This window comes from Schistocerca gregaria, chromosome 3 (assembly GCF_023897955.1).
Source record: "Schistocerca gregaria isolate iqSchGreg1 chromosome 3, iqSchGreg1.2, whole genome shotgun sequence".
Taxonomy (NCBI): Eukaryota; Metazoa; Arthropoda; class Insecta; order Orthoptera; family Acrididae; genus Schistocerca; species Schistocerca gregaria.
The window spans coordinates 643,112,593-643,139,938 of NC_064922.1; the positions used below are offsets into that span (position 1 = coordinate 643,112,593).

At 43.4% G+C, this 27,346-nt stretch overlaps 1 protein-coding gene across 1 annotated transcript in view; it reads right to left on the bottom strand.

The window, feature by feature from the left end:
- LOC126355544 (uncharacterized) overlaps positions 1 to 27,346 on the bottom strand; it is a 119,923-nt gene that overhangs the window by 56,272 nt on the left and 36,305 nt on the right. The window contains exon 2 of the mRNA XM_050005902.1: positions 21,358 to 21,561. Within this exon, the coding sequence (XP_049861859.1) occupies positions 21,358 to 21,561 (204 nt within the window). The remainder of the gene's footprint in view (positions 1 to 21,357; positions 21,562 to 27,346) is intronic.

Sequence of the window (27,346 nt, forward strand, 5' to 3'; positions counted from 1 at the left end):
TCGCCTCTTATTGTCCCTTCTCGTTGTAGTACATATTGAACATTAACCGTCTTTCAATATAGCTTATCAAAAATTTCCGAAAATTTCAAACATCTTGAATCAGTCGACATTTTCGAACACATTTTCGAGGTCGACAAATCCTATGAACGAGTTTTGATTTTTCTTTAGTCGTGCTTTCATCATCATAACAACGTCAGAATTGCCTCTCTGGTGTCTTTACCTTTCTTAAAGCCAAACTAATCGTCATGTAACATATCCTCAATATTCTTTTCCATGCTACTGTATATTATCCTTGTCAGCAGCTTGGATGCGTGCGCTGTTAAACTGACTTTGCGATACTTCTCGCACTTATCGGCTCCTGCACTCTTCGGAATTGTTTGAATGATGTTTTTCCGGAAGTCACATGGTACATCGCCTGACTCATATATTCTACACTCCAGCGTGGATAACAGCATTTTTTTGGCACTTGTGCTAGTGATTTTTGAAATTCTGATGGAATGTTATTTATTCTTTTTGCCTTATTGACCGGTTATCAACATACAAACATCCGACAGTAGAGAATGTGCTTTATTTGATCTATCTGACACGTAATTGCTTTGCAGATACAGTTATGGATTTTATTTTAGTATACTTAATCCTCCATAGGAGCGTCTTTTGTGAGTTGTCCTCCATGTTTTCACTGGCCACATGGTAATGTGAACGTGCGACACGTAGGAGCTTTACAATTCACGTATCCGATGATCTGAAGATGTGAATATAATTTTCCTGAAACTAGCTATCAGAATATGTATCAGACACTATCTGGGCAATAAAACTATTTTGGAAGCATTGATACAGAGATCGCTCTCCTTCTGACAATGTCAGGTAACATGTCTCCATTTTAGAATAAGAAGAATACCGGTGATAGAAACTGAGGTACAGAGCTTGACAGTTGCTACATGGCAAGAAATATTTTCATATTCTACGCTGCAGCAGAGAGATGTATAATCATGAAGTTGTAACACTACAACATGTCACAAATTCCTTACACATGTAAGGAATTGTTTCAAGTGTAATTTTAACTGAAACATGTAAATCAATTTTTTAAAATATATTTTGTATTTATTATGGAAAATTACACTGCCTGACAAAAAACTGAAACACCCGTAGCCGGAGGGGAAAAACCCTCTTTGAGAAGGTATATGATGTTATTTCAATAATTACAGTATTGAGTCAAATTTAAAAAGAGCTCGACAGTATGAACCAACTGACCAGAATGGCGTTTCATATCCCCGTTTTCTCGTTCCGGCCTGCTTCGGTGTGGCGGAGTTGACGTCCGAGGTGGTCCCACATGTGTTCTGTTGGGAACAAATCTGAGAGTCTTACTGGCTGTGGACATACCAAATATCACACAGCCAATTCGTAGAGGCACTTTCCTTGTGTCGACGAGCGCTTTCCTGATGAAAAATGACACCACGATACTGTCGCGAGAGAATTAGTGCATGAGGACGATGGATGTCATTTTGTACCTTAGTGTCAGTAAAGTTCCGTCAATCAATACCACCCGTGAGTTTAAATCATATCCAAAGACTTCCCACACCATGAACTAACAATGCTGTGTCTCTGCAAAACGTTTCCAAAAAGGGTTCTTCCCAGGCCACCGCCATACTCACCGTCGATGGTCACCCGTGGTAGAGCAGAACTGCGATTCATTGCTGAATACAATACGCAGCCATTCATCAGCAGTATTCCTAGTCACATAAACGCACCAAATGAAGGTGTTTGTGTTGTGGTATTAACGGGAGGGTACAGTAATCCCCTTGCCTAGTTGCTGCTATGCTGCAACCAATGGTGTGGAATGGCACAGAATGTTGGAGGGAGTCCATTACTTGTAGACACAAATGTGAAGGATTTACGAGATGCACGGTGAGCAATACGGCGGTCCTCCCTTACGTCTCCCTCGGTTCCATTATGGCCAGGGGACATCGGCTGGCACTCACTTTTCAATTCAATAAACTTTACCAAATGCCGCATATTTTAGGTTATTTTATTTTATTTCGAACGCAACCTGTTTCAGCATTTCATTTTACCATCTTCAGGCTCCACACGCTTTTTTTTCGAATCAACAGGCTTATCGTATAGCGCCATAAAACTGGATACCGTGAACCCCAATCTTTTTGCAACTGATTGATTCGAAAGCTCCGCATTAAAATTTTGTCTTAGGGTGGTCAGAAACAGCCTGAAAAGCTTGTAAGGAGGTTGCAGGGTAGCTTGTGCTGAGAAATAATTATAAGAAAAATATTCGTTATGTTGCACCGTTTCCGAGGTAATTAGCTTCGAAGTTAGCCAATCAGGTCGTTGCACGCATACATTCACGCCGCCCGTCAATACAATTACTGTCAGTTGTTCTCACAGCGTAAATGGTAGCGCACGAAACTGCTCAGCCTTAGACTCGTGTTCGATCCTTGCTACCGTCCCTTGTCCTATTTCTATATCGCTCTCTTGCTCGGTGTTAGGAAACCAAGTGAACGTTACAGGTCATCGTCTCTGGCGGGCGTGTTAAATTTGCGCACGACAGCCTGACTGACTAACTTCAATGCTAATTAACTCTGAAACGGCACGACGTATCGAATTTCTTTTCTAAACAATTATTTATCAGTACTACCCATCGTGCAACACCTCTAAAAGCTTTTCAGACTGCTTCAGACTACAGCGTACGAGGACACATTTGTCTGGGACATTTGCTTTTTCTTGTTAGCTGAAAATTTGGTTTAAAAAGTCTAGAAAAAGTAAATGAAAGTGATATTTAAAAGTCTTACATGATCTTAAAGTTTTCTGTGAGTGATGTCTATTTTAGTGTGATTAACAGAGTTGCAGACATCATTGTTTAGTTCAGTTTTTGATACATTTTGAGTAAAACTATAATGGATGACAATGGAAGTAATGGGGAGCCAAAGAGTACTTGTCAATATGAGAAACTGAATTTTAGTTAGAAGTCTCATAGAGTTCACAAATTGTTTATTAGCGGTCTTCTACGGAATAAATGCCTCATTATAATTACTTTAATGCAAGTATAGATAGGTAAATTGCATTTATCAGATACTGTTAAGGAAAGCTACGATAAATATATGTCATAACAGGACTGACAACTGTTTGTAGCTAACATAAATTAAATAAGCTATATGTTTATTAAGAGTAAAATTACGATGAACTCGCATTCTTCTATAGCGTTATAATTTTTTACCTGCGTCATTACCATTTATTATGAATGTCAGGTCGTATTGTTATTTCCCTCCTTAATATAACTAACGTCTGATTTTCCTTACATAAAATTCAAGGCAAGATGCACACGGCCCTAATGATCTTTAAATCTTGTAGAAACGAAAGATACAGTCAAAGCATTATACAGAACAATCATTCCAGGGTCTCTTCTAACAACACAAAATTAATAATCCACACTGGTAGGGAAATTTGGCGTAAAACGAAGGAGAGTAAAGAATACGTAAAAGAGTATCATAAAGATGCTGGTACAGATTAGTGACAAATAGTCTCTCCCAGGAGTCCACACAACAGCCATATCAGAGCACATAGTCCTATATCGAAAAAATGTGCAGAATGTTGAAGGAGCCACTAATCAGTTGTAGTGACACACTTTCTGTGCAAAACGCGTCCATCACAGGAGTCGTTAATTCAGGCTTGTGCTATATTGTCATCTAAGATGTAGCCATGTCAAATTCTTTTTCTCTATTTAGGTAGCAATCCATGTCCTTGACTTCGTTACTACTATTTAAAATGGACACAAAATTTTGTAGGAAATGACACGCTATCAGCAATTTTGGACTAAAGAGATATTGTAGTGAGACAAACTACATACTTTTTCTATGGTACTGGACAGAGCCTTTGAAGAGGACTCCAGGGACATAAGATGTGTAAAATTTGATCAAATAGTAACAGCGCCGGAAACATATATCCCGGTTTCAAGAAAAGAGGTCCCATAAATATCTGTCTAATATTGCAACATGATAGCAAAAACGAAACTTAAGTCGAATTCCAGCTAGACCAATGTAGCTCATACATAGGGCATTTAATGTTTTCGGCAGTAGCCGATGTTAGTTTGTATACTTCTTGTCTTAATTTTCTCTACAGATAAGAGAATAACGGTTTTCAGTCTGATTACCGTGCAGACCAGTTCGTGTTTCCTGAACAACAGGTCCAACAATGATATCTTCTGTTAAGGTGATCTGTAATTGCGTATGTTTCCAATGGACTTGGCATCCATCATTTTGTCACCACATGAATTGCCTTATGTCCTATTCGATGTCTTCCAATAACTGCGACAGCATATGCTTGGAACTGTCTCTGTAATTATTTAGAGCCCGATTATTAAAACAGGGACCACTTAATCGATTATCGAAGTCCGCATCACACAGACGGACGAAGGTCGTTGTTTATCCACTTCTCTCGGCGAGGTCGGGTTTCCAATTGACCAGCAGTGTATCTTACTAAGATGGTTTGTAAATTAGGCGACATATGTAAACAAAATCTAACGTCGAAACATCGAATCGCTTTTGCAGCTTATGTAGACATTATTTGGAGAACTGAAGTCGATTTTAAAAGACGTTGCCTCAAAGACGTTCACAGAGCGAAATTTGGAGAGGATTAAATGCAATGGGGCTCAATATTCGAAAACATTCTTCTCTTTGATCCAACTCGCACAGCCACGCTACTCAGTAGCGGCCTGTGCGATGTGTATTACCACTGATAAAATACATCAGTAATGACCTGCGCCTTACGTATTACCACTGCTAAAATATTAGTTGTATTTCTCTCATGACTTACTGTTATTTACCGTTGACGTATTTCATTCATCACATTGCCATTTACATAAATATTTTTATATTGTTTTCGAAGGCATAATTTGAGTGCTGGCGCGATCAGAATCTCTTTCAGTACGCTACTGAACCGCTGCTCTTAATAATTTGGCGATTCCTCCATAAGCCAAAATGTGTTAACTTGCTCAACTGTCGTATAAACTGTGAAAGTCTGGATATGTTCACGAGTAAGTCATCCATCCTATAACAGCAGATCACAGAATGAGGGGCACAGGTAAACACAGGAACCGTTCCTGAGACAATTTGGAACACTTGTGCGGCGCTGCCCTTCTACGGAAAGATAAGTCTGCGGAGCCTGGCCGCGCTGAGTGGCCACACGGTTTGAGGCACCATGTCACGGGCTGCGTGGCCCTTCCTGCCAGAGGTTCGAGTCCTCCCTCAGGCATGGGTGTTCTGAGCATAAGTTATTTTAGGTATTGTGTAAGCATAGGGACCGATGACCTCAGCAGTTTGGTCCCTTAGGAATTCACACACATTTGAACGACAAAATTATTAATAATAAATTATTAAAAGAGATTAAAGAAATTACAAAAACATACTTATTTAAAAAGGCAGCTAAAAAGTACATGTTATGGAATACATTTCATACATTGAACGACTACTTAGCTAATACAGAGTAGGGGTTTGATAAAAAGTGTTATACAAATAAATAATAATAAAAATAATCATAAAATATCCAACATTCCACATTACACCTTCACTTCATGTTTTTTTCCTTCTTTTTTTCTTTTCTTGAAATGTGTGTGTGTGTTGTTCTTAGCATAAGTTAGTTTAAGCATTGTGTAAATCTAGGGACCGATGACCTCAGCAGTTTGGTCCCTTAGGGATTCACACACATTTGAACGGCATTTTCTACAAAGGAATGAAACTGTACAATAAATTACTAAAAGAGATTAAAGAAATTGCAAAAATACACTTTTTAAAAAGGCAGCTGAAAAGTACCTGTTATGCAATTCATTTTTTACATTGAAGGACTACTTAGCTAAAACAGAATAGGGGTTTGATAAAAATGTTACACAAATAAATAATAATAATAATGATCATAAAATATCCAACATGCAACATCACACCTTCACTTTATGTTTCTTTTTTTTCTTTCTTGAAATACTTTGCCCCACGCTATGCATAACACAGTACTAACACCTCTTCCTCTTTCTGAGCTCAACATCGCACTCATTATGGAGGGATGCTGACTCAGTTTTTCAGGATAGCAAATGGGAAGTTGCGGTACATAAAATGGCCAGAGATCACCAGTGTGTGTGTGTGTGTGTGTGTGTGTGTGTGTGTGTGTATGTGTGTGTGTGAGAGAGAGAGAGAGAGAGAGAGAGAGAGAGAGAGGGAGAGAGAGTGAGTGTGTGTATTGAGAGAGTGAAATATTATGAAACAATGTGTGTAGTGTGTCCAGTGATTGATAGTGAGATATGAGTGAACAATGTGGCACTACATTATTTAATAAGTTATTTGTTAAAAATGTATTGTATACCAGGAGTAAATCTAATGACTGTCTCTAACTAGAAATCTGTAAATATATATGTATACGAATTAGCTTATTTAAATTGATCTAAATTTGTAAATACTTTGACATATATCCTCGTAAAAAGAGATCTACGGATGAATAAAGCTACTACTACTACTACTACTACTACTCAACATTTTTTTGGGGGGGGGGGGGGGGGAGGACATGGGCCTCTTGCTTGCTCGGCTTTTCGGAGGTAGCATACAGGCGTACTAAGAAGTAGCTCGCTGTCTTGCAGTGTAGTAAAGCGTGCTGTAGTCTGCGACACGTTCTGCTAGGAATTATTTTCAATATACGCTGAAAGATCGAAAAAATTGCAACCAGTCACTGTTTTTGATAATTTATTATGTCTTCACCAATTTCAGGTTGGTTTGCCCATCTTCAGACGAGGTCTAGATTAGCTCATAATGTGACAGTCGGTTGAGAGTTGGCGAAGCCAAACCCAATGTAAAGTAAAAAACTACTTGAAATCTATTGAGCTCAGCTGAAATGCCAACAAATTCCATGTGTGCACAGGTGTCATTCGACACAACTGTCATTAACTCATGTGACGTTCGTGGGTTCAGTAGGGCAGAGCTTTATGGGATAGTACTTTGAGGCTTTATTACCTTGTTACTATTTGAGCAAGTTCTACACACGTTACGCCGTTCAGATTCCCTTCGATTATTCTTTTTATTACCACATAATACGATATAAACCCATTTACAATCAAACGTCAAAGTCACTGCCTTGATCAGGCAGCTATAAGCTTTGTAAGTTACTGGAGTACATCTTGTTTGCCATAGCTTAACAAAAACTGCACCTCGGTACATTTATCCTCTCTAAATATATTTGTGGTAGCGTGCCTGAAGTGCGTCGCCGTGTATATTAATGAGTCGTCACATAGCCCGGTAATTGCGATTAATAACGGATATGTAAAGAAAACAGTGTGTAATTTATTATGTGTATACAGTTAGTTAAAGTAATATTACCAAGCTGAGCAGACACCCGCACGATCAGATGTTGATTACTTCTGCTAAGTGCGAAGTAAACTGTGCAGATCGATACAGCAGTTCCAAAAACTGCAAGTTATTTAATTTTTTAAGCACACAATTCCTACGTCTCGTCCAAGTGGAAAGGTAGAGCTTCGACAGAAAGAAGAGTGCAAGTACTGTAGTAACGGCTGAAAATGATTCTACAGTAGCTAATTACTGCAATAAATTCCGCTGAGTATTCCGTCAGTTTAGTTCATTCATTTGTATCATTTAATGGCAAGGAGCACATCATATAACAAATTATTTTAAACACGCTGAGATTTTCTTAAGGTAGTGCCCAATAATCTCAACCTCGGTCTAGCCTCTGCCCTCAACAACTTCGTTCTCAAGAGTTGCACAACACAAACACATTTGATGCCAGATAACACAGGGGGAAGGGGGGGGGGGGGGAATGGAGAAGGGGATAAGCTAACACTTGACAAAGATATAAACTGCAGAAATAAGGCAGAAAGTGATAATTAAAAAGATGTCTAATGTTTTAAGACTGACATAAAACTGGCGATCAAATTGGGATCTTTTGCTAACGCTATAAAACTTAAGAGAGTTCTCAAACTTTTTCTTAATTATTTTCCCGTTATTTGCTCTTTGGTGCAGTCATTATATTTATACCCATAAAATACGCACTGCTGCCCCAATGTGTTCTTTAAGACAGTCGTCAGTTATAAACTCTGACTAATATAAAATTTCTTGACATAAACTTCAACAGCATACAGTTTTCCATGGTCATTAAACTTCGGTATGAAATATGCATCAAGAATCCTGAATTACATGTGTAAAAGGAAACTTCTCACTTAAAGGAGAGTTGCCCGGCTGTAACCGCAATTAAATTGCGAAGTGTCTTGAAGGTGTAGCACAGTTCCCGTGTGAGTTGCATTCGTATCTTACGGAGAGTAGAATCTCCACAGTACAGAATATTTCCACTGAAGTGTTGCACTGGAAAATACTAGCTCCTGATAATATGCTGATAATAGTTGAAGCTGCAACTGGTGACAATGATCTCCCTGTAGAACTTGAACACAAGCATTACTCTTTGTACGATGTATTAACGGGCAGAATGCAAAGACAGACCAGATTCCACAATGACTCTAGTGAGATGTATACACAGCTTTTTTAATTAATTCTACAAGTGATGTTGACCGGTGGAGTACATCTTGCAAAGTGCATTGCACAACTACTAATAAAGAGAATTCAGTATTTGGCACAATCAAGCTTACATAAGAAAACGTACTTAACTGGAAATAATGAAGTCCGGTGTCGCCCAATGTCGGTGCAAGATTAATGAAGAATTTTGGAAAAGTGTCGTGGAAGTCTTTCGAAGCATAACTACTGAGATGGTCTACAAGATGTCGAGGTAGAGGTAGAGACACTTATAAATACACAGCGAACCAAAACCATGCATTTGGACGCCACAGCGAGATTCCTCACGTACTATAAGTTTAAAAATATAACAAAATGTCGTCCCGTGCCCGGCTATTCTGCACCACTATAATCATATATGCGACATTTATCTTAATTCAGTACTCTGTAGGTATTCTGTCCGGTTAGTGCTGAGGGCAGGGTTTTTCGTTAGAACACTAGAGTTCGAGACTTCGCTTCCGGATCTCGATGTAACCGTTTTTTATTTGCATGATATGGTATCTGGCTTCTTCATTGTTACGCAGCGGTTACAGGACGTTTTATACAGAGCATGTACAGTTATTAAGTACTGACACAGAGATAAGAGTCCATTCTTTTTATTTAGTTTTTACTTTTAATTATTCTACTTTTAAAGGAATATTTATTTTTCAAATGTTTTTCTGTCTTCCACCATGTGGCAACATCAATGCCGATTTACAGCGGTTTTTTTTCTCGTCTCCAAATATATCTCCAAACCAAACAAAAAAAAAGGATAATGCCGACTCCATGTCTCTACTTCTTGCTCTGTCCTTGTGTCCTTCTATCCTAGGTAGTCCCTGTGCAACCATGCAAATTACATCGTCAAAGTAAATTCTTTCGCAGTACTGCCATAAATTCAATAGATTAGCACCAACTAACATTGTTAACATTTTCATGCCCGTTACATTTCCATAGCACATTACGTCTTCTATACAACTATCAAGCTTCACAGGTTATTACAGAACCATGTTACTATTTTTGTACCCATCATCATATTAACGACTGACAAGTCTGTGGTTACCAGTCAACTGACAACAATTACTGAAAAAGTGTGTATGCCTAACATCGCCATATCGGTAAGTTTTGTAGTTGAGGCCGGTATTACACTATCATATTTCTTTAGCTAAGTTGACATGTCAAACATTTATGTCAAAGAAATATGATGATGTAATGAGAAGCTTGGTTAAATCTCGCCTGTCTTCAATAAATGTGATCAAATCTAGGGCCTTGCCGTAGATTTGATCATAAAAGTCGTTTGTCTTCTGTTCATTGCAATGTGAATGTAGCCGCTTGGAGTGCTACCGTCGCTACAGCTATTTGACGTCTCTGTAGTGTGTTTGTAAACACGGCTTCAAGGTTGGTGTGACCTTTTGACTCTTTAAAAAAAAAAATAAGCTGGCTTCGACTATGGTGAGGATTGAGCAAGGGGCACAGTGCCTCCTATTAATTGTGTTGACGGGCTGATGGAATGTGCTACAAGTGACTTCCTGCCCACAATCACAGGTACTGCCATCCACCTTTACATCTGGAAATATCCAGATTCATATTGAAAACTGCCATTATTTCGCAACTACCAACTGCTTAAAACACCAACGTTGGTGAAGCGGATAGAAACTTAGAGATGATCTGCGTCGTTCAAACAACAGACAGCTGCCAGCGGATCTCGAGAGAGATAACTGTTCGCGGTGTACTAAGTTTGTGTTTAATGTTTTTTTTCCTCTAATCACGACGAGAAACCAATAATTTTAACTCTATCCATTCCAGCATGATGATTAATTTTGCATTTTAATCCACCAGTCCTAATCTTCAGCATTCCAACTAACTGTATACGGTTAAATGACAAAGTAATGTACTACGTAATTTGTTCATCAATCTACTTTTTAAATTGTGCGTAATATGTAACTATTACGTCGTTAGCTGCAAAAATATACACCTGACAGATCTGAGACGAAACACCTTTTTATTTAAAAAAGAAACTAAAGAAAAACGGTTCGTCTTCCGTCGCTCTGGACCCAAATATTAATCACAGACTTTAGGAATTTGTTTAATAAGGACACCAATAGCCGCCATGTCACGGAGTGCGCTGCTCCCCCCCCCCCTTCCGCCGGAGGTTCGAGTCCTCCCTCGGGCAAGGGTGTGTGTGTGTTGATCTTAGTATTAGTTAGTTTAAGTAGTGTGTAAGTCTAGGGACCGATGAACTCTGCAGTGTGGTCCCTTATGAATTCACACATATCTGAACAATTTTTATACCAATAGAGGCTCAAAAATGCATACAAATGATGTGTTGCACTGAACTTTGCTGAAATGCCACTAACTTTTATGTCACTACAATGCCACTAACTTACTTTTAAGAACATGAAAGTATCAAGAAGTAAAACGGAAGACTGTTGAAACTCATCAAACGATGAGAGACTTGGAGACCAGGAGCTTTGGTAAATCTTAAACTGATGCTCAGATGTCGAATCGGATCAGAGAATGTCTGTTGCCTGTATCGAAAACTCTCTGCTGATAAGTGAATTTGGTGCCTGTCTTTCTGTAGCACACGTGGTTCATGGTGGTGGCTAATTAAAACTCTCTTACGTCTCACATGTCATATTGGACGAGGAGATCTTAGGCACTGGCCCTTTTCTTCAATCTCAGAGTGGTACGTTTCAGTCCACTGCTGGAATGCCACACCTCATGTGGTATTCATAACTGATTTAAAATCAACACTATCTTAGTTCTGCTCTCGTCAAGTGATAAACTAGTTTTGCAATTAGAAACCTGAGTGATTGCTGGGAATAAGCTTTCTACTTTTCCATTAATTCCTTCTCTCTCCTAGGGGCTATTTTGAATGTAATATTCTCAGCAGTTTAGCTGGCTCTGGGAAGAACCAGACCGACGCATTGTCCGAGGGGTTGCCGCTCTCCTTTCAGAGGGAAGGGCGAGGGGATGAGATGAGTTCACCGCCAGGGGCAAGTAGTAGACGGGGACGTGGACATTGTTAGTAGTGGCACTTGTGAGTCACGTTGCTGCAGTTTTTCGCATAATACGCCCTACACGATGTGGGGGTGGAGAGCTGTATTCACAAAAATTGTAAAACGTAGCCCGACAAACACCTGTACCTGCAAAGAATCTCAGTTTTTACAAGCAATGCCATTTGGCCAAAACTCATTTCAAAGGAACCTTGTTTTGTGCAGAAGGGTTGTATCCTGTAAAGGCTGTTCCCGGGGAGTCAGTGACAGATGTTTCATGAAAAGCAACAGACACCTGCACCGTGGACAGGGATTCTCAACTCTTTTTAATGTGATGAACCGACTTCCTGATGCCCTTTTTCCGGTAATAATTATTCAGGAAGCTTTGTAATAAACATGCATTAATATGGATCACGGTTTCATGTTATGGTCAGTTGATAACCGCCCCCCCCCCCTTATTATCTTTTTTGAGATGCAACATCCCTGCCTCAAGTTTACTATAGCCACACCTGTCCTTGTTAGCCGTTGGGCTACACCTTTTATCAAGTAGTCATGAGGCAATGCCGAGTGACCTAACTATCAATCCAACTAATGCGGATAATTTTGACATCCGCAGAGGTATGAAATTACATTGAAATCCAGACCATCAACTGCTTACAGGGGTTGATAAATATCAACGGGGACAGTTGAAAATGTGTGCCCCGACCGGGACTCGAACCCGGTATCTCCTGCTTATATAGCAGCCGCTCTATCCGACTGAGCCATTTTTTTATTTTTTATTTTTTTGATTTTTTTCATTTTTTCATTTTTTTTTTTAATTGACCGGGCGCTCCTTCCCGCCTGGAAAGCCGTGCAATTACCTCTTCCACTTCAGGCGTTGGCCCCTATCACCCATACTACCCCCCAAAACCTATCTAGCCTAAAAACAAAAACAGAGCTATTGCCACCGCCACTTTCATCCTAAATCTAACTAGGACAGCCGTTCGCCACCACTTCAGGTTTCGCCAACGAAACAAAAATTAAATATGCCTCTGAACTTCTTATAAAAAAATAATAAAAGGAGAAAGGAAAGGGTATAATACTTGATCATATTTTATTTGTTGTTCATTTTGTTCTTAGTTTGTTCTTGTGTATTTATCTGGATTGAAACGCAGGTCTCCTGCCCACTTTTTTCATCTTTTTTTATTTATATAGGAATCAATGTGCAAACAGTCATAGTTAATCAAGTCTGGAAAATTAAACCAGAATGAAGACACCATCGAAGATATTAAACGTAAATAACATGAAAAGAAAGCTACCACGTCGTAGTTAGGCTTCCCAACGACTGCGCCCACTGATAAAGATTGTTCAATATATGCTCGTTTGCAGTTCGTTCTGACCTCATCTGCCGCTGCCTGGAACATTCCAGCTGCACGGCGGGCTGTGAAAGGCACTCCATAGGTAGTTTGCAAAGCATTGTCGATATCTGGTATGCCCGGAAATAGCATGACGTCTTTCTTGCAAATAGAGCCAGAAGTAAAGGAAATTCTTGTGTCCGTCACGATAGAGGTAATGGACCGCATGTCCACGTTTTTAGGTGACGGAGTTGGTCCGAGTCTTGGGGTAAAATGTCTCAACCGGAAACAATAACGTACGTGCAGATATATGCTCCGGCCTAACTCGCAAGAGATAAGCCAGCATCTGCCGCATTAGGTGCCAAACCGGTTCCGCCTCTCCACAGCTGAAGCGGTGCTCGTCAGAATCTACTGTGTTACAACCCACACAATTGGGATATTCTGCCATGTGGATATTGTAGAGACGTTCTTGCGTCACCAGCTTTCCATTAACGACTACGTACAATTGGGAAACAACGTCGGAATCAAGCATGGCATCGTGTACAGTCTTCCACACCACGCGCCACAGTACGTCAGGATATTTTAGTTCGACCACATTTAGGGGGCGGCGTTGCATCATGTCGTGATAAATACGTCGAGTCGTGGCCATTTGTGGTGTCGTGAGCACTACACTGCAATAACTTAGTTCTAAATAGAAACGTCCTATATAGAAGAGGGGCGCTGGGATGTCCTGTAGTGGCACCGGCGCTCTTAGTGAAGCAGGTGGTAGCATCGTCAGAAGCAGACTCGTGAGGCTCGTAGGACAACGGCGCAGCAGACATAAATGTGAGCTAACATAGAGGGCAATGGCCCTATCATGGACGTTGACTAGGCCGAGACCACCTTTTCCCTTGGGGAGGGTAAGAGATACGTATCTCATCTTCAGTAACATACCAGCGCTGCCATAATGCTAAGAGCCAAAGGTTTCGGAATGGGTAGCGTTTGGGCGACATGCGGTATGCGAGACGCAAGGTATACATTGGCATAATACGCCCGCTGAACGATGCTGAGGGATCGCAAGCGCTGATTTGCAAAATCCGGCCCTAATTTGGTGAAGAAGGCGTCGATAATTGAGCGTCGTCGCGCGTCATATGTCGTTCATGAAATCTAAGCCCAAGCAGCGGACAGTATCACTGAAGCGTAAGGGGGCAATGTGTTCCTGCGGTAGCCCAATCCCGATGCTCAAGGCGACAGACCTGTCAACGTTGATTTTGCTACCAAAAGCTGTACCGAAGGGTGCAATCCAGTCCAACGCCGCGGCCATATCGTCAGCTCCTCGTATAACGATCATCAAATCATCCGCATATGCGGTGCAGCGATAGATGGAGCCGCCGAACTGTATCCCAGTGAGCCTGTCTCGGAGACCACACGACAAAGGTTCTAAGGTCAATGCAAATAACAATGTTGATAATTGACATCCCTGTCGTACTGATCGGCGGATCGGCATGGGTGCCATCAGTCTTCCATTAACAAGAACTCGAGAAGTAGCCCCATGCAGAAGGCGTGTCAACACTGTGATAAAGGGGTCGGGATATTCCATGCGCCGTAGAACGGCCGTGAGGAAAGTGTGGCCCACACGGTCAAAAGCCTGGCTAAAGTCGATAGACGCCAAGGCTGCCGGCAAACGTCTCACCCGTGCTAGGGAGATGAGATCTCTGTAACGACATAACGCAGTTCTAATGTTGTTGGGTCCCCCTAAGGACATCGGATCGCTGGACAGGACGTGAAATAGTGTGCCCCGAAGACATCCTGATAGCAGCCTCGAAAAGATCTTGAAATCGCTGTTCAATAACGTTAAGGGGCGATAATCGCGGACATGATTCCGTCCCTTCGGCTTATGGATGGGGACAATCAGTCCTTCCAAGAACGGTGCAGGCAACGGTATACCCGGGGACATCAATTCCTGACAAATTTCAACCCAACACGGTACCAACAGTTGTTTAAAAGCTCGATAGAACTCTAATGGTAATCCACCGATTCCTGGTGATTTATGGGTAGTACCTTTACCAATGGCGTCGAGCACTTCCTCTTCTGTCACTTCGAGCACTTCCTCTTCTGTCACTTCTCCCAGTAAAGTCGGTACAATGGCTGGTGGAGCTGTACCGTGCACACGTGCTGAAACGGTGTCTACCGTCGCCATATCAGGGAGCACTGCTGAATAAAGTTGAGCGTAATGCCCATAGAAGGCTTCTGCTATATCTGCTTGTTCTGCCACGTGTCGTTCGTCGTCCGTTATCATGTCGGTTGCCAGTGCCCTACGGCGCCTCCTGCGTTCTAGGAGCACGTGGTACATAGATGGCCTTTCTGATTGTATCATGTCTAGAGCACGCGACCGTATAACAGCGCCTTGTAAATGATGGCGTGCTAAGGAGACGAGCTGCGCTTTCGCGCGATTGACTATGATCTGCCGGTCAGGTGAGGGCTCCATAGCAAGACATTCCCGTAGGACGGTGTAATAAAAGTTTTCCGTGCTCCTCCTCCATGCCGCTCTTTCTCGGTCGTAAGCCATGAAGGTGCGCCTAAGAGCAGGCTTCGCACATTCAATCCACCAACTGAGGGTCGATCGGTAACGACCACGACGCTGTAAGGACGCGTTCCACGACTCTTCGATAGCACGTTTACATGCCGGCTCGTCCAGATGGGCGACGTTCAGTTTCCAGGGGGGCCTACTGCGCCACACACGTGCAGGCTGGAGGTCAATGGTGAAAATATAGGCTGTGTGGTCAGTGAATGCAGTGGGCCAGAGCTCTGCTCCTCTCGTCGCCGTCGAAAGGGTGCTTGTGACGTAAATCCTGTCTAACCTTGATGAATGACTTGTATAATGGGTGTATCCAGGAGCTGGGCAATGAATGTGACCGCCACGTGTCGATCAGGTGGAGGTCACGCACTAGCATTTCCATTTCCGCACACGGGACGTGATGTGGCTGCTGATCAGACGGAGATAATGTACAGTTAAAATCTCCTCCGATCACCATATCGTCTATGCGGACCATAAATAGACGCGTAATATCTTCCGAAAAAAAGTGGGCCCGATCTCTCCGTCTCCGTGATCCCGAAGGGGCATATACATTAGTGAGTCGTACACCGTTGACAGTTACTGCCATGGCCCTTGCACTCGGTAAGTACAGTACGTCCGTAGCCGCCAGACCGTCCCGTAGCAGAACAGCTACACCACAATCGGTAGAAGAGGCGTGGGATATATGGGCGGTATATCCGTAGAAGTCAGGGAAACTAGCGACACATACGTCCTGTAAGAGGGCCACGTCGACGTCCGCCGCATCAAGCATGCGTTGTAGCATTGTCAGTTTGTGTGGTGCCCTTATTGCGTTGATATTGATTGTGGCAAGGCGAAAGGTGTGCTGCCTAGCCTCTTCACCTAGGGTAGACGCCGTAGCAATCTAAGCTAACCGCAAGAGGTGCCGGACCCACCCAACCAGTTACAAATTAAGAGTCTTTCGTGCTAGGAGTGGCATTTCCAACGCCACCCCCTCCCCTGTCACCCGTGCCCTCTTCAGGAAGTTCTTCAAAATCGTCCGACCACAGTGGCTGCAACACGATGCTGTGTAGCTGATCGGCACCTAAATCTCTCTCACGTACGTCGTCTTTGGTAGAGGTACACGCAGAGCCATCCATCGACGCGACGTGCTGCATCTGTGGTGCAAGAAGTAACTTGGCACTCGTGGTATGGGAAGTGAACCGTCTACACCACTTAGATCCTCAGCAGGCGCAGCATCCATGCCGTCTGATGAGATGTCACCTTTTTGACCGGCCGTGTGTAGGAGGCAATCGTCAGAAGGGGTCCGCCGACGTCGCTTCCGTCGTCGAGGCGAACGTTGCTTTCGAACGTGGACATCCGTATCCGAATGTGGGAGGCAATCCAGCGTCGTATCACCTTCTGCTAGGAAAGCCGCGATCGGGACAATGTTCGCGTCCACGTCCATCGCATTCTGAATGTCACGTTGCGTCTGGAGTCCGTGGGACTGTTGCTGCTGTTGTTGCTGTGGAGGGGGAGACATATGGGTTGGCATAGGGGGCCCTTCCTCCTCCTCCCTTGGTACTTCTGACGTCTATGGAAGTGTCTGATCGCCCGTTTCCTCGTCAACTATGGTGCGCATCGTCGTCTGAGCTTACGTGAGGGGCAGGATTGTCGTCCCCGTCGGGGAAACGGAGTCTCCCACTGGTATCTGCGTAATTCGACGTTGTAAGCAGCTCGATCGAACATGGCCTTACTGCCCACATCCGGAACAGGTAAGCCGCTGACCGTCGTACATGATGATTGCACGACAGCCACCGATGTTCAAATAGGACGGCACATGTTTCTTGAGCTCAAGTTTACTTTGGCGCACACCATTGTAGACCTTATACGTCGAGAAAGTTTGCCACTTTTCTACAACGTGGCTGATAACATTGCCATATGGTCGGAAGGCGTCTTTGACAACTTCCTCTGGGACCTCGAAGGGAAGCTCAAAAACCCTCACAGTCCTTAGGCCCATGCCTGCATGATCCACCGTCGCAGCACCGATATGCCTGTCAGAATGTTTGAATCTGAGGGAGTTCGAGTATTTAGACACCACTATCGCGCAGTCCTCTGCACTGGTCATTTTAACATAAACCACGCTCGCCGTTATAGAAAAATGTATTCCGACGACAGTCGCCGGATCTAAACGTAGATCGTCGCGTATGAACTGTTCTATTTCATTGGCTCGAGGAAGCACGTGATCTGGTTGGAAATTAATTTTGATCGTATCGTGGCGCCATGTGTGTGCCATAGTCGCACTGAACTTGGAACTAATACAACTCGCGCCGCGAGAAGGTAAACACAAGCAAGCGCTCACGGTCGAGCACGGCGGGGCGCAGCGGACGTCCTCGCCCCATCGCAGCCGAAAGCAGACTGTAGCCATCGAGGACACTGACGGATAGAGAGACTGCCATGAGAGCAGGAGATCCCGGGTTCGAGTCCAGGTCGGGGCACACATTTTCAACTGTCACCGTTGATATTTATCAACGCCTGTAAGCAGCTAATGGTCCGGATTTCATTGTAATTTCATTCTTCGAGAGCTGCAAGATCACCAATGGTATCTGTTCTTTCGGACATGTCCGAAAGGACAGATACCATCTCCATATATCAACAGAGGTATGTCGAAAGCTCAGGTGAACCAGCAAAACATGGTCTGAAAGCGAATGTTTTAACTAAAGACGATATACTGTACTTATCAAAGGAATTCAAAAAAATGGACTTTGAAGAGTTCCAAGCCCTGGTAAATATGAAAAATATCGTAATTGTTAACAGTGTGATCATTAGCTACGTGTTTAGTATTCTAGTCTTGTAACTGAGAGATTGCTGGTTCGGTTCTCGCCAGACGCAAATACATTGCCTGAGAAGTAAAGTAAAACTCCCAGAAAGGAAGGAGGAAACGACGTAAAGTTTCACGGGTTGTGATTGTATGCAATATTATATCAGTAACCAAAACCTCGAGTCAGATTGACACAGAAGTTAGCATAATAAGCCCACTTATCAGTATGACGTAGCACCCACACTGGCCTGGATATATGCACTGGTGCAACGTGTCATAAAAACATTGTATCCAATCCTAAGGCAAGCTGGTCAACAATTATGCCAAGCCCTTTATATTCAAGATCCTCGATAATGGCACTGGGCCGAAGTTGACGTCCAGGCTGGTCCCACACGTGTTCTTTCGGGAACAGATCTGAGAATCGTGCTGGTCACGAGACTTATCTCAAGATCACGCAGAGAGTTCCTAGAAACACGTGCCCTGTGAGTAAGAGCATTCTCGTGTTGATAAATGGCAAAACAACACTGTTGTATGAGCGGTAACATTTCAGGATGCAGAATGTCGCTATCAGACGTAACCTGAAGTCACATCCGACTGCTCCCCTCAACATGACGCCAGAACAAACACCGCTGTTCCTCTCCGAAACACTACCGAGCGAGGTGGTGCAGTGATTAGTACACTGGACCTGCATTCGGGAGGACGACGGTTCAAACACGCGTCCGGCCATCCTGGTTTAGGTTTTCCGTGATTTTCCTAAATCTCTACAGGCAAATGCCGAGATGGTTACTCTGAAAGATAACGGCCCTCTTCCTTCCCCATCCGTCCCTAATCCGAAGGGACCGATGATCTCGTTGTATGGTCCCCTTCCCCTAAATCAACCAACTAACTAAAACACTGGAATAATGGAAACTTTGTCTCCAGGTCGCTGTAATGTTCGCTGACGATGGTGTTCTGAGATAGTGTAGAACGGCAATTCATTGCTGAACACAGAGCGACGCCACTCTTCAGGAGTCCACGCTTCCCGGTCACGGCACCACACCAGTGGCAGTAGTCTGTGTGGTGTTAACGGCAGCCTACGCACGGGACGGCGATTCCATAGTCCGGCTGCGTTTAGTCTCCGATCAATGGCGAGGGGTGACACAGCACAGAAAATTGCAGCGAGCCTATTACTTGTTGTCGGAGGGCAGGCACAGACGTGAAGGGGTTACGATGTGCTCGGTACACAATACGGCGATCCTCCGTCGTCTTCATCAGACTTGATCGACTAGGAGATCGGCGACGAGTATGGCTGCCCTCACGTTGCCATACTGTCCAACCTCGGGGCACTCTTCCATCAGAATGCCCCACAAATCTGGATACTGCACGATTAGACCATTTGTCCAAATGGAGACCCACAACGAGGCCCATTTTAAACGCTGTCGAGCCTGATAACGTTGCCTAATACGAGTATGCAGCATCTCCGGGGTCCTTCCCAGTGATCAATGAACATCTGACGCTGCTCACATTCATTATGTACTCTGCAAGTCCTGGTAACAATACAAAATAGGAACAATGTTACTGGTTCCCAGTGGCCGTCCTACCTATCTGGGGAATTTGCATCTCTAACTATTTTCATACCTGGCGGCGGTGTGTACATGTGTGAAGTAATGTTGATATTTGACCATGTCTTATAGCTGATTCACTGTTTTTTTCGTGTAGTGTATTTTCTTAAAAGTTTATTTGCGTTCTACAATTACTATAAAAGTGAAACGTTAATCAACAGATATTCAACAACGTTTTTTAAAAAATTTCATCTTGTTGTTTTTACTAGGTAATTTTATGAAACTACTAGTATTTATAATGAACTGCAAAAGTCTTATCTTAAATGAAAGAAGTACATGCAGCTATGGCACTGTTTTTAACATTGTGTTTATACTTATTCATAATCACTGGAAATAAAAAAAAATGTATTTGGTGTTTCACATATAGCTATCAAATTTTAATTTATTACGAATTACGAATACCAGAATTTTCATGCGATAAGTAATAAAATAAATTATTTTTATTAAAATTGTGAGTCAATATCTGTTGATTGGTACTTCAGTTTGACATGAAATAAACAACGCAAACACAAGTAAAAGAAACGTTGCGTCTAGTATGAAACGAACCACCAGCCTTCCCATTACAGGAGCAGAAACGCTATACACTATGAGCCATTGTCCTAGGATATTTTTTTACTATTATCAAAACTCGGAAGTCATGCAACTCGATTTTTTCGTGTGTTTGGAGAAGTGCATGTCGGGACTCTGGCCTTCAGATGCTACATGTATGAAGAAAATGAAAGGAGGTTATTTCGTAAGGTTCACTTGTGAGACCTTTAACATAATACACCTATATACAGGGTGTTTCACGATTCATGTTATACACTTCAAGAGGTTTAGAGCGGTCGTAGCAGTTCAAGATGTACAAGGAACACCTGTCCGGAAACGTCATCCAACAACACTACATAGCGTGAAAGTCATAGACCCCGCCGCCTGTATAGTGATTCCGTGATGATGATACATTCTTGGATGATGGAGGACGATAAATTTATCAAACTGAGGTTAGGAAACGAACGAGTAGAAAGTTATAAGCGGAAACCAATCTGATATCTCTGGCAGTGGAATACGTGTACTAATACTGTTGCTAAGGTTGTAGTGTAGGCAACTTTCAGGGATGGTAGTATGGCTCAAAACAAGGACCGGTACATGTATTGCACTGTTAGAGGTACCAGAAGAGTTGTCGCATATAACTTTCGCCTCGTTTCTTTCCGGTACAGGGGCCCTTCACTCAAATTGATACATTTACTCTTCTCCATCACCCTAGAAAGTTTGTAACACCATCACTGAATCATCTGGATACACATACATGTAAAGAATCCAGCGTCTATAACTTTACCGCTCTGTAGAGTCGATGGATGGCGTTTCCAGACACGGGTTCCTTTCTTAAACTTGATCTACTAAGATTCCTCTACAGCCACTAGAAGTGTGTAACATGAATTGTGAAACATCCCTTATATTTCAACTGTAAGTGATCGAACAGCAACTAGTAGACTCGATGTAAACCACACCAAGGAGTGAAAAAAGTATTGTAGAACGAGCCAAGCAGCAACCTGCTTTGCGGTGCAGCCTGCGCACACTACCTGGCGTCCTGCGACGGATCAGTCTCAATGGCCTCGATCCTTTCGTCGCCATCGTCGCCGTCGACGGCAATGTCGACCATGACGCGCTTGGTGGCCGGCGTTGCGGCACCCAGCACCACGGCCACCACCACCACCAGAAGCGCCACCAGCGGAGCCCACAGCAAGCGGTAGCGCATCGTCGCTGCAGAGAGCTCAGCTCTTCTTCTGAAACACCACGGCAATTTCGAGACGTCACTACAGCACGACCTGCCAGATCGTTTCATAGGCAATATACACTATGTGATCAAAAGTATTCGGACACCCCCAAAACCATATATTTTTCATATTAAGTGCATTGTGCTGCTCATACTGCCAAATACTCCATATCAGCCAGCTCAGTAGTCATTAGTCATCGTGAGAGAGCAGAACGGGGGCACCGCGGAATCACGAACTTCGAACGTGGTCAGGTGATTGGGTGTCACTTGTGTCTTAAGTCGGTACGCGACATTTCCACACTCCTAAACATCCATAGGCTCACTGTTTCCGATGAGATACTGAAGTGGAAATGGGAAGGGACACGTACAGCACAAAAGCGTACAGACCGACCTCGTTTGTTGCCTGACAGAGACTGGCGACAGTTGAACAGCATCGTAATGTGCCATAGGCAGACATCTATCCAGACCATCACACAGGAATTCCATACTGCACGAGGATCCAGAGCAAGTACTATGACAGTTAGGTGTGAGGTGAGCCACACATCACTGCTCATGAGCCACACATCACGCCGGTAAATGCCAAACGACGCCTCGCTTGCTGTAAGGAGCGTAAACATTGGGCGGTTGAACAGTGGAAAAATGTTGCATGGGATGACGAATCACGGTGTACAATGTGGCGACCCTATGTCAGAGTGTGGGTATCCCGACTGCCCGGTGAACGTCATCTGCCAGCGTGTGTAGTGCCAACAGTAAAATTCGGAGGCGGTGGTGTTATGGTATGGTCGTGTTTTTCATGGAGGAGGCTTGGACCCCTTGTTGTTTTGCATGGTACTATTACAGTACAGGAGTACATTGATGTTCTAAGCACCTTCTTGCTTCCACTGTTGAAGAGAAATTCTGGGATGGCGACTGCGTCTTTCACCACGATCGAGCACCTGTTCATAATGCACGGTCTGTGGCGGAGTAGTTACACGACAATAACATCCCTGTAATGGACTGGCGTGCATAGAGTACTGACGTGAATTCTATAGAACACCTTTATGAACTTTTGGAATGCCGACTTCGTGCCAGGCCTCACCGGCCGATATCGCTACCTCTCCTCAGTGCAGCACTCCGTGAAGAATTGGCTACCATTGCCCAAGAAACATTCCAGCACCTGATTGAACGTATGCCTGCGAGAATGGAAGCTGTCATCAAGACTAAGTGTCGGCCAACGCCATACTGAATTCCAGTATTACCGTTGGAGGGTGCCACGAATTTGTGAGTCATTTTGAGCCGTGTGTCCGGATACTTTTGATCACATAGTGTATTTTTCTTCCCTATTCCAGCTGGTCTGAAAATAGTTATTCAGCTCAAGTTGTGTCTGCTGTTCATGAAAACCTGTGAAGCAGAAGGCTATACTAAGGAGACAAAAATCATGGAATAGCGATAAGCACAAATGCAAATGGTGGTGCTATAGTGTACACAAGGTATAAAAGGGAAGCGCACTGGCAGAGCTGTCATTTGCGCTCAGGCGATTCGTGTAAAAGTGTTTCCGAAGTGATTATGGCCGCGCGACGAGAATTAAAAGACTTCCAATGCGGAGTGGCAGTTGGGGTTAGACACTTGGAAGATTCCATTACGGAAAACATTAGAGAATTCAGTACTGCGAGATCCACAGTGTCAAGAGTGTGCCGAGAATACCAAATTTACCTCTCGTCACGAACAATGCATTGACCGACGGCCTTCACTTAACGACTGAGACTGAAAGCAGCAACGTTTGCATAGAGTTGTCACAACTAACAGACAAACAACACTGTGTGATATATATCACTTCGAGTTGCTGCATTACGTCGAGCAAAATGAGGTCCGACACGATATTAGACAGTATCCCTTGACTTTTGTCACCTCAGTGTAAATTGGAATGAGCTGCTCTACAATTATGGCAGTTGGTTCTGATTTTGTGGCGATATTGGGTGAAAAAAATAACTCTCCCATAAAACGCACACTTTCTTTGGGCCCTCGAAGGAAATATATAATAATTCTGATGGTTGTGTGTGGCATTAGGTGATGTAGTATTTGTAAATATTTGCCTGCCATTTTTATATGAGTGCCGTTAAACAACTTGTGTCGATTACGGTAGACGGTAAATCCAACAAGTTACAGCCCTCTCTGATTCGAATCAGTAGCTTACACATCAGGGATTAACTTCCTTCAACTAGTACTGTAGTTTTATTATAAACGTTTCCGAAAATGTTTAGCACCACTCTTACATGCTCGTAGATTGTGCTCCTTTCGTCAGAATACTCCTTCTGACCACAGGAAATCGATAACAACGGCCTCCTGCTTTATGGAAGTAAAAGTAAACCTGCATTCTTAGATCAGTTCAGTAGAGGTTGCTAGAGCACAATATTGTCTCTCAACAAGCCACGAAGGGTCGTAACACTCTTAGGCCGTCTGAGCATAGTTACTTCTAGCGGAGCTGACAGTATGCGAAATTGTCCGCCGAATTGGCACGCATCACAGTGACGCAATTCGAATATTCAGCTGCTCTCGTGAGACGCATTGACTGGTGGTCCGATCTCAGCAACACCTCTTGATGACCACTATCTACTATTTACAGGCTGGAGTAGAAAGAGAATAGTACTGCGCTGGACTTTTAGGAAGCAGCTGTGAGGATTCTGTCGACTGAGTGTGAAAAAGTAGGCTAGGGAGCATCTAGAACTGTATCTGTATCGTTAGCATAGGGTTTTCTTTATCCGCTAGAGCAGGATTTGTCTGACGCTTAATATCTGTCTTACATGAGTGTGATAGCAACCAGAAATCAGTAGGCGAGCCCGGGAAACATTTACGCATATCGCCCAACTACGCAGAGCAATTTTCTCGGGAGCCATTCTTGCCAGAGCGGTATCGAAACTGAAAGGTTAGTGCTGCCATCTAGTGAGGGCTCTCGCAAAAGTTTTAACGCGAAGGATATATTTAAGTTTTTATGCAAGGTAAGATAATCTTGTTACTCCTTTATCGAAGCTCCTACGAAGCACACCTTGGAGAACTAAGACTAGATACATATACGATGAAGCGCCAACGAAACTGGTTTAGGCATGTGTATTCAAATATAGAGATGCGTAAACAGACGGAATACGGCGCTACGGTCGGCAACTCCTATATAAGACAATAAGATGTTGTTGTGGTCTTCAGTCCTGAGACTGGTTTGATGCAGCTTGGACAAGAAGAGAATAGAAGCTTTCGAAATGTGGTGCTACAGAAGAATGCTGAAGATTAGATGGGTAGATCACATAACTAATGAGGAAGTATTGAATAGGATTGGGGAGAAGAGAAGTTTATGGCACAACTTGACTAGAAGAAGGGATCGGTTGGTAGGACATGTTCTGAGGCATCAATTTAGTATTGGAAGGCAGCGTGGAGTGTAAAAATCGTAGAGGGAGACCAAGAGATGAATACACTAAGCAGATTCAGAAGGATGTAGGTTGCAGTAGGTATTGGGAGATGAAGAAGCTTTCACAGGATAGAGTGGCATGATCGGTCACTGCTGTTACAATGGCTTATCGAGATTTAAGTGAGTTTGAACGTGGTGTTCTAGTCGGTGCATGAGCGATGGGACGCAGCATCCCTGAGGTAGCGATGAAGTGGGGATTTTCCCGCGTTATCATTTCCCGAGTGTACCGTGAATAGCAGGAATCCGGTAAAACGTCAAATCTCCGACTTCGCTGCGGCCGGAAGAAGATCCTGCAAGAACGGGACCAGCGACGACTGAAGAGAATCATTAAACGTGACAGAAGTGCACCCCGTCAGCAAATTGCTGCAGATTTCAATGCTCCGCCATCAACAAGTGTCAGCATGTGAACCATTCAGCGAAACATGATCATGTACCCTTGATGACTGCACGACACAAAGCTTTACGCCTTGCCTGGGTCCGTCAACACCGGCACTGGTCTGTTGATGACTGGAAACATGTTGCCTGGTCGGACGACTCTCGTTTCAAATTATATCGGACGGATGGACGTATATGGATATGGAGACAACCTCATGAATCCGTGGACCCTGCATGTCAGCAGGGGACTGTTCAAGGTGGTGGAAGCTCTGTAATGGTGTGGGGCGTGTGCCGTTGGTGTAACATCGGACTCGTGATATGTCTAGATACGACTCTTACAGGAGACACGTTCGTAAGTACCCTGTCTAATCACCTGCACCCATTCATGTCTCTTATTGGATTCTGCAGAACTTGGGCGATTCCAGCACGATGATGCAACGCCCCAAACGTCCATATCTGCTACAAAGTGACCCCAGGAACACTATTCTGAAATTAAACTCTGCCGCTAGCCTCCAGAGTCCCCAAACATGAATATTATTAAGCATATCTGGATGCCTTGCAACATGTTGTTCAAAAGAAATTACCACCCTTTCGTACTCTTACTGATTTATGGACAGCCCCGCGTGATTTATGGTGTCATTTCCCTCCAACATTACTTCAGACATTAGTCGCGTCCATGGCACATTGTGTTGCGGTATTTCTGTGTGCTCTTGGGGCCCTACACCATATTAGGCAGATGTACCAGTTTCTTTGGCTCTTCAGTGTATTTTCATTTGCAAGAGATTATTCTACCATACAGGGTATGAGATTGTCAGCACTTTGCGTCCGCGGAGTGAGTGTACTAATGTGTGCAACTTAGCTTACCACTTAGCGCGTAAATGGACAAATATCTAAACTGTCTTCTCAAGCCCAGGGTGTTGAACAGACTGTGTGTGTCTACCTGTAAATCAGCTAATATCGTGTGTGGATCATGACAAAAATCATTAAAATGCTGCTGTCACTTAACTAGAACGCGTCAATTAATAAAGTGAAAGTTTGGGGTCTATTCTAGAAAGACAAAACAGTTATTCCCCTTTTTATTCTACATATAATTTATCAACTGTGCTTTCAGGAGTCAAGTGATACACAACAGTCATGTTCAGTTACTTTTGACACTCAATATCAAATTATTTAACTCATGGACATTGTAATTGACAAGTATTAAAATCGTTATCTCTACACTTAAAAAAATTTATCACAGGAAAGAATGATTAAAATCTTCATTAGCTCATTAGCATCTACGATGTCGTAGCTGGTCAATGTTCTGAGTTGGTGGAGAATAGATTTACTTTTTGAACCAATGAAAAACTCTCATGTACTCAATGTGAGGGTAGGTTAGTATCCTAGCTTTTGATATTCAGTGGTCAAAGCGTACACAAATCAGAGTGAGCAAAATCTCTACTGAACGTTTACTGTGGCGTAATGCGCGATGGCACTTTACCAAGCAGCACCTGCAGTGGTGTTGTCTCCGTGCTGGATCTGAAACGCTAATTCTCTACTCTGGCCTTCACTCAGTCTCGACGTTCCTGCATTTCATAGAACGTCAATCTTTCCCTCGTCAAAATAATGGCTAATACAGACTCGGTAAGGGTTGGAGCGACGTGCGCAATTTTTTTACCCTCAAAAATTCCCGCAGGAATACTTAACTACCTCTTTGTATCTGCCACCATAATACATGAAGCGTATCGTCCACACTTCGCAGAAAGCAAAGCTCTCAATGCCCTCGCTACTTTCCACACTCTTGTGCGGTCCCCTGTGAGACGAGAGAGATATCTAGAAATTTTAGTTCTCAAAATGCTTTTATATAATTGGGATCTCCACACTGCATCGCGTCTGCGTCCCCGGTAAGGTTTCAGCCAATCGCTGTTTCTCTAGCGGTGAATTTATTTTTCTTGCCAGGTCCCAGCTTAGCCCTGTTAAAGCCGACCAGCCACTTACCCTCGGT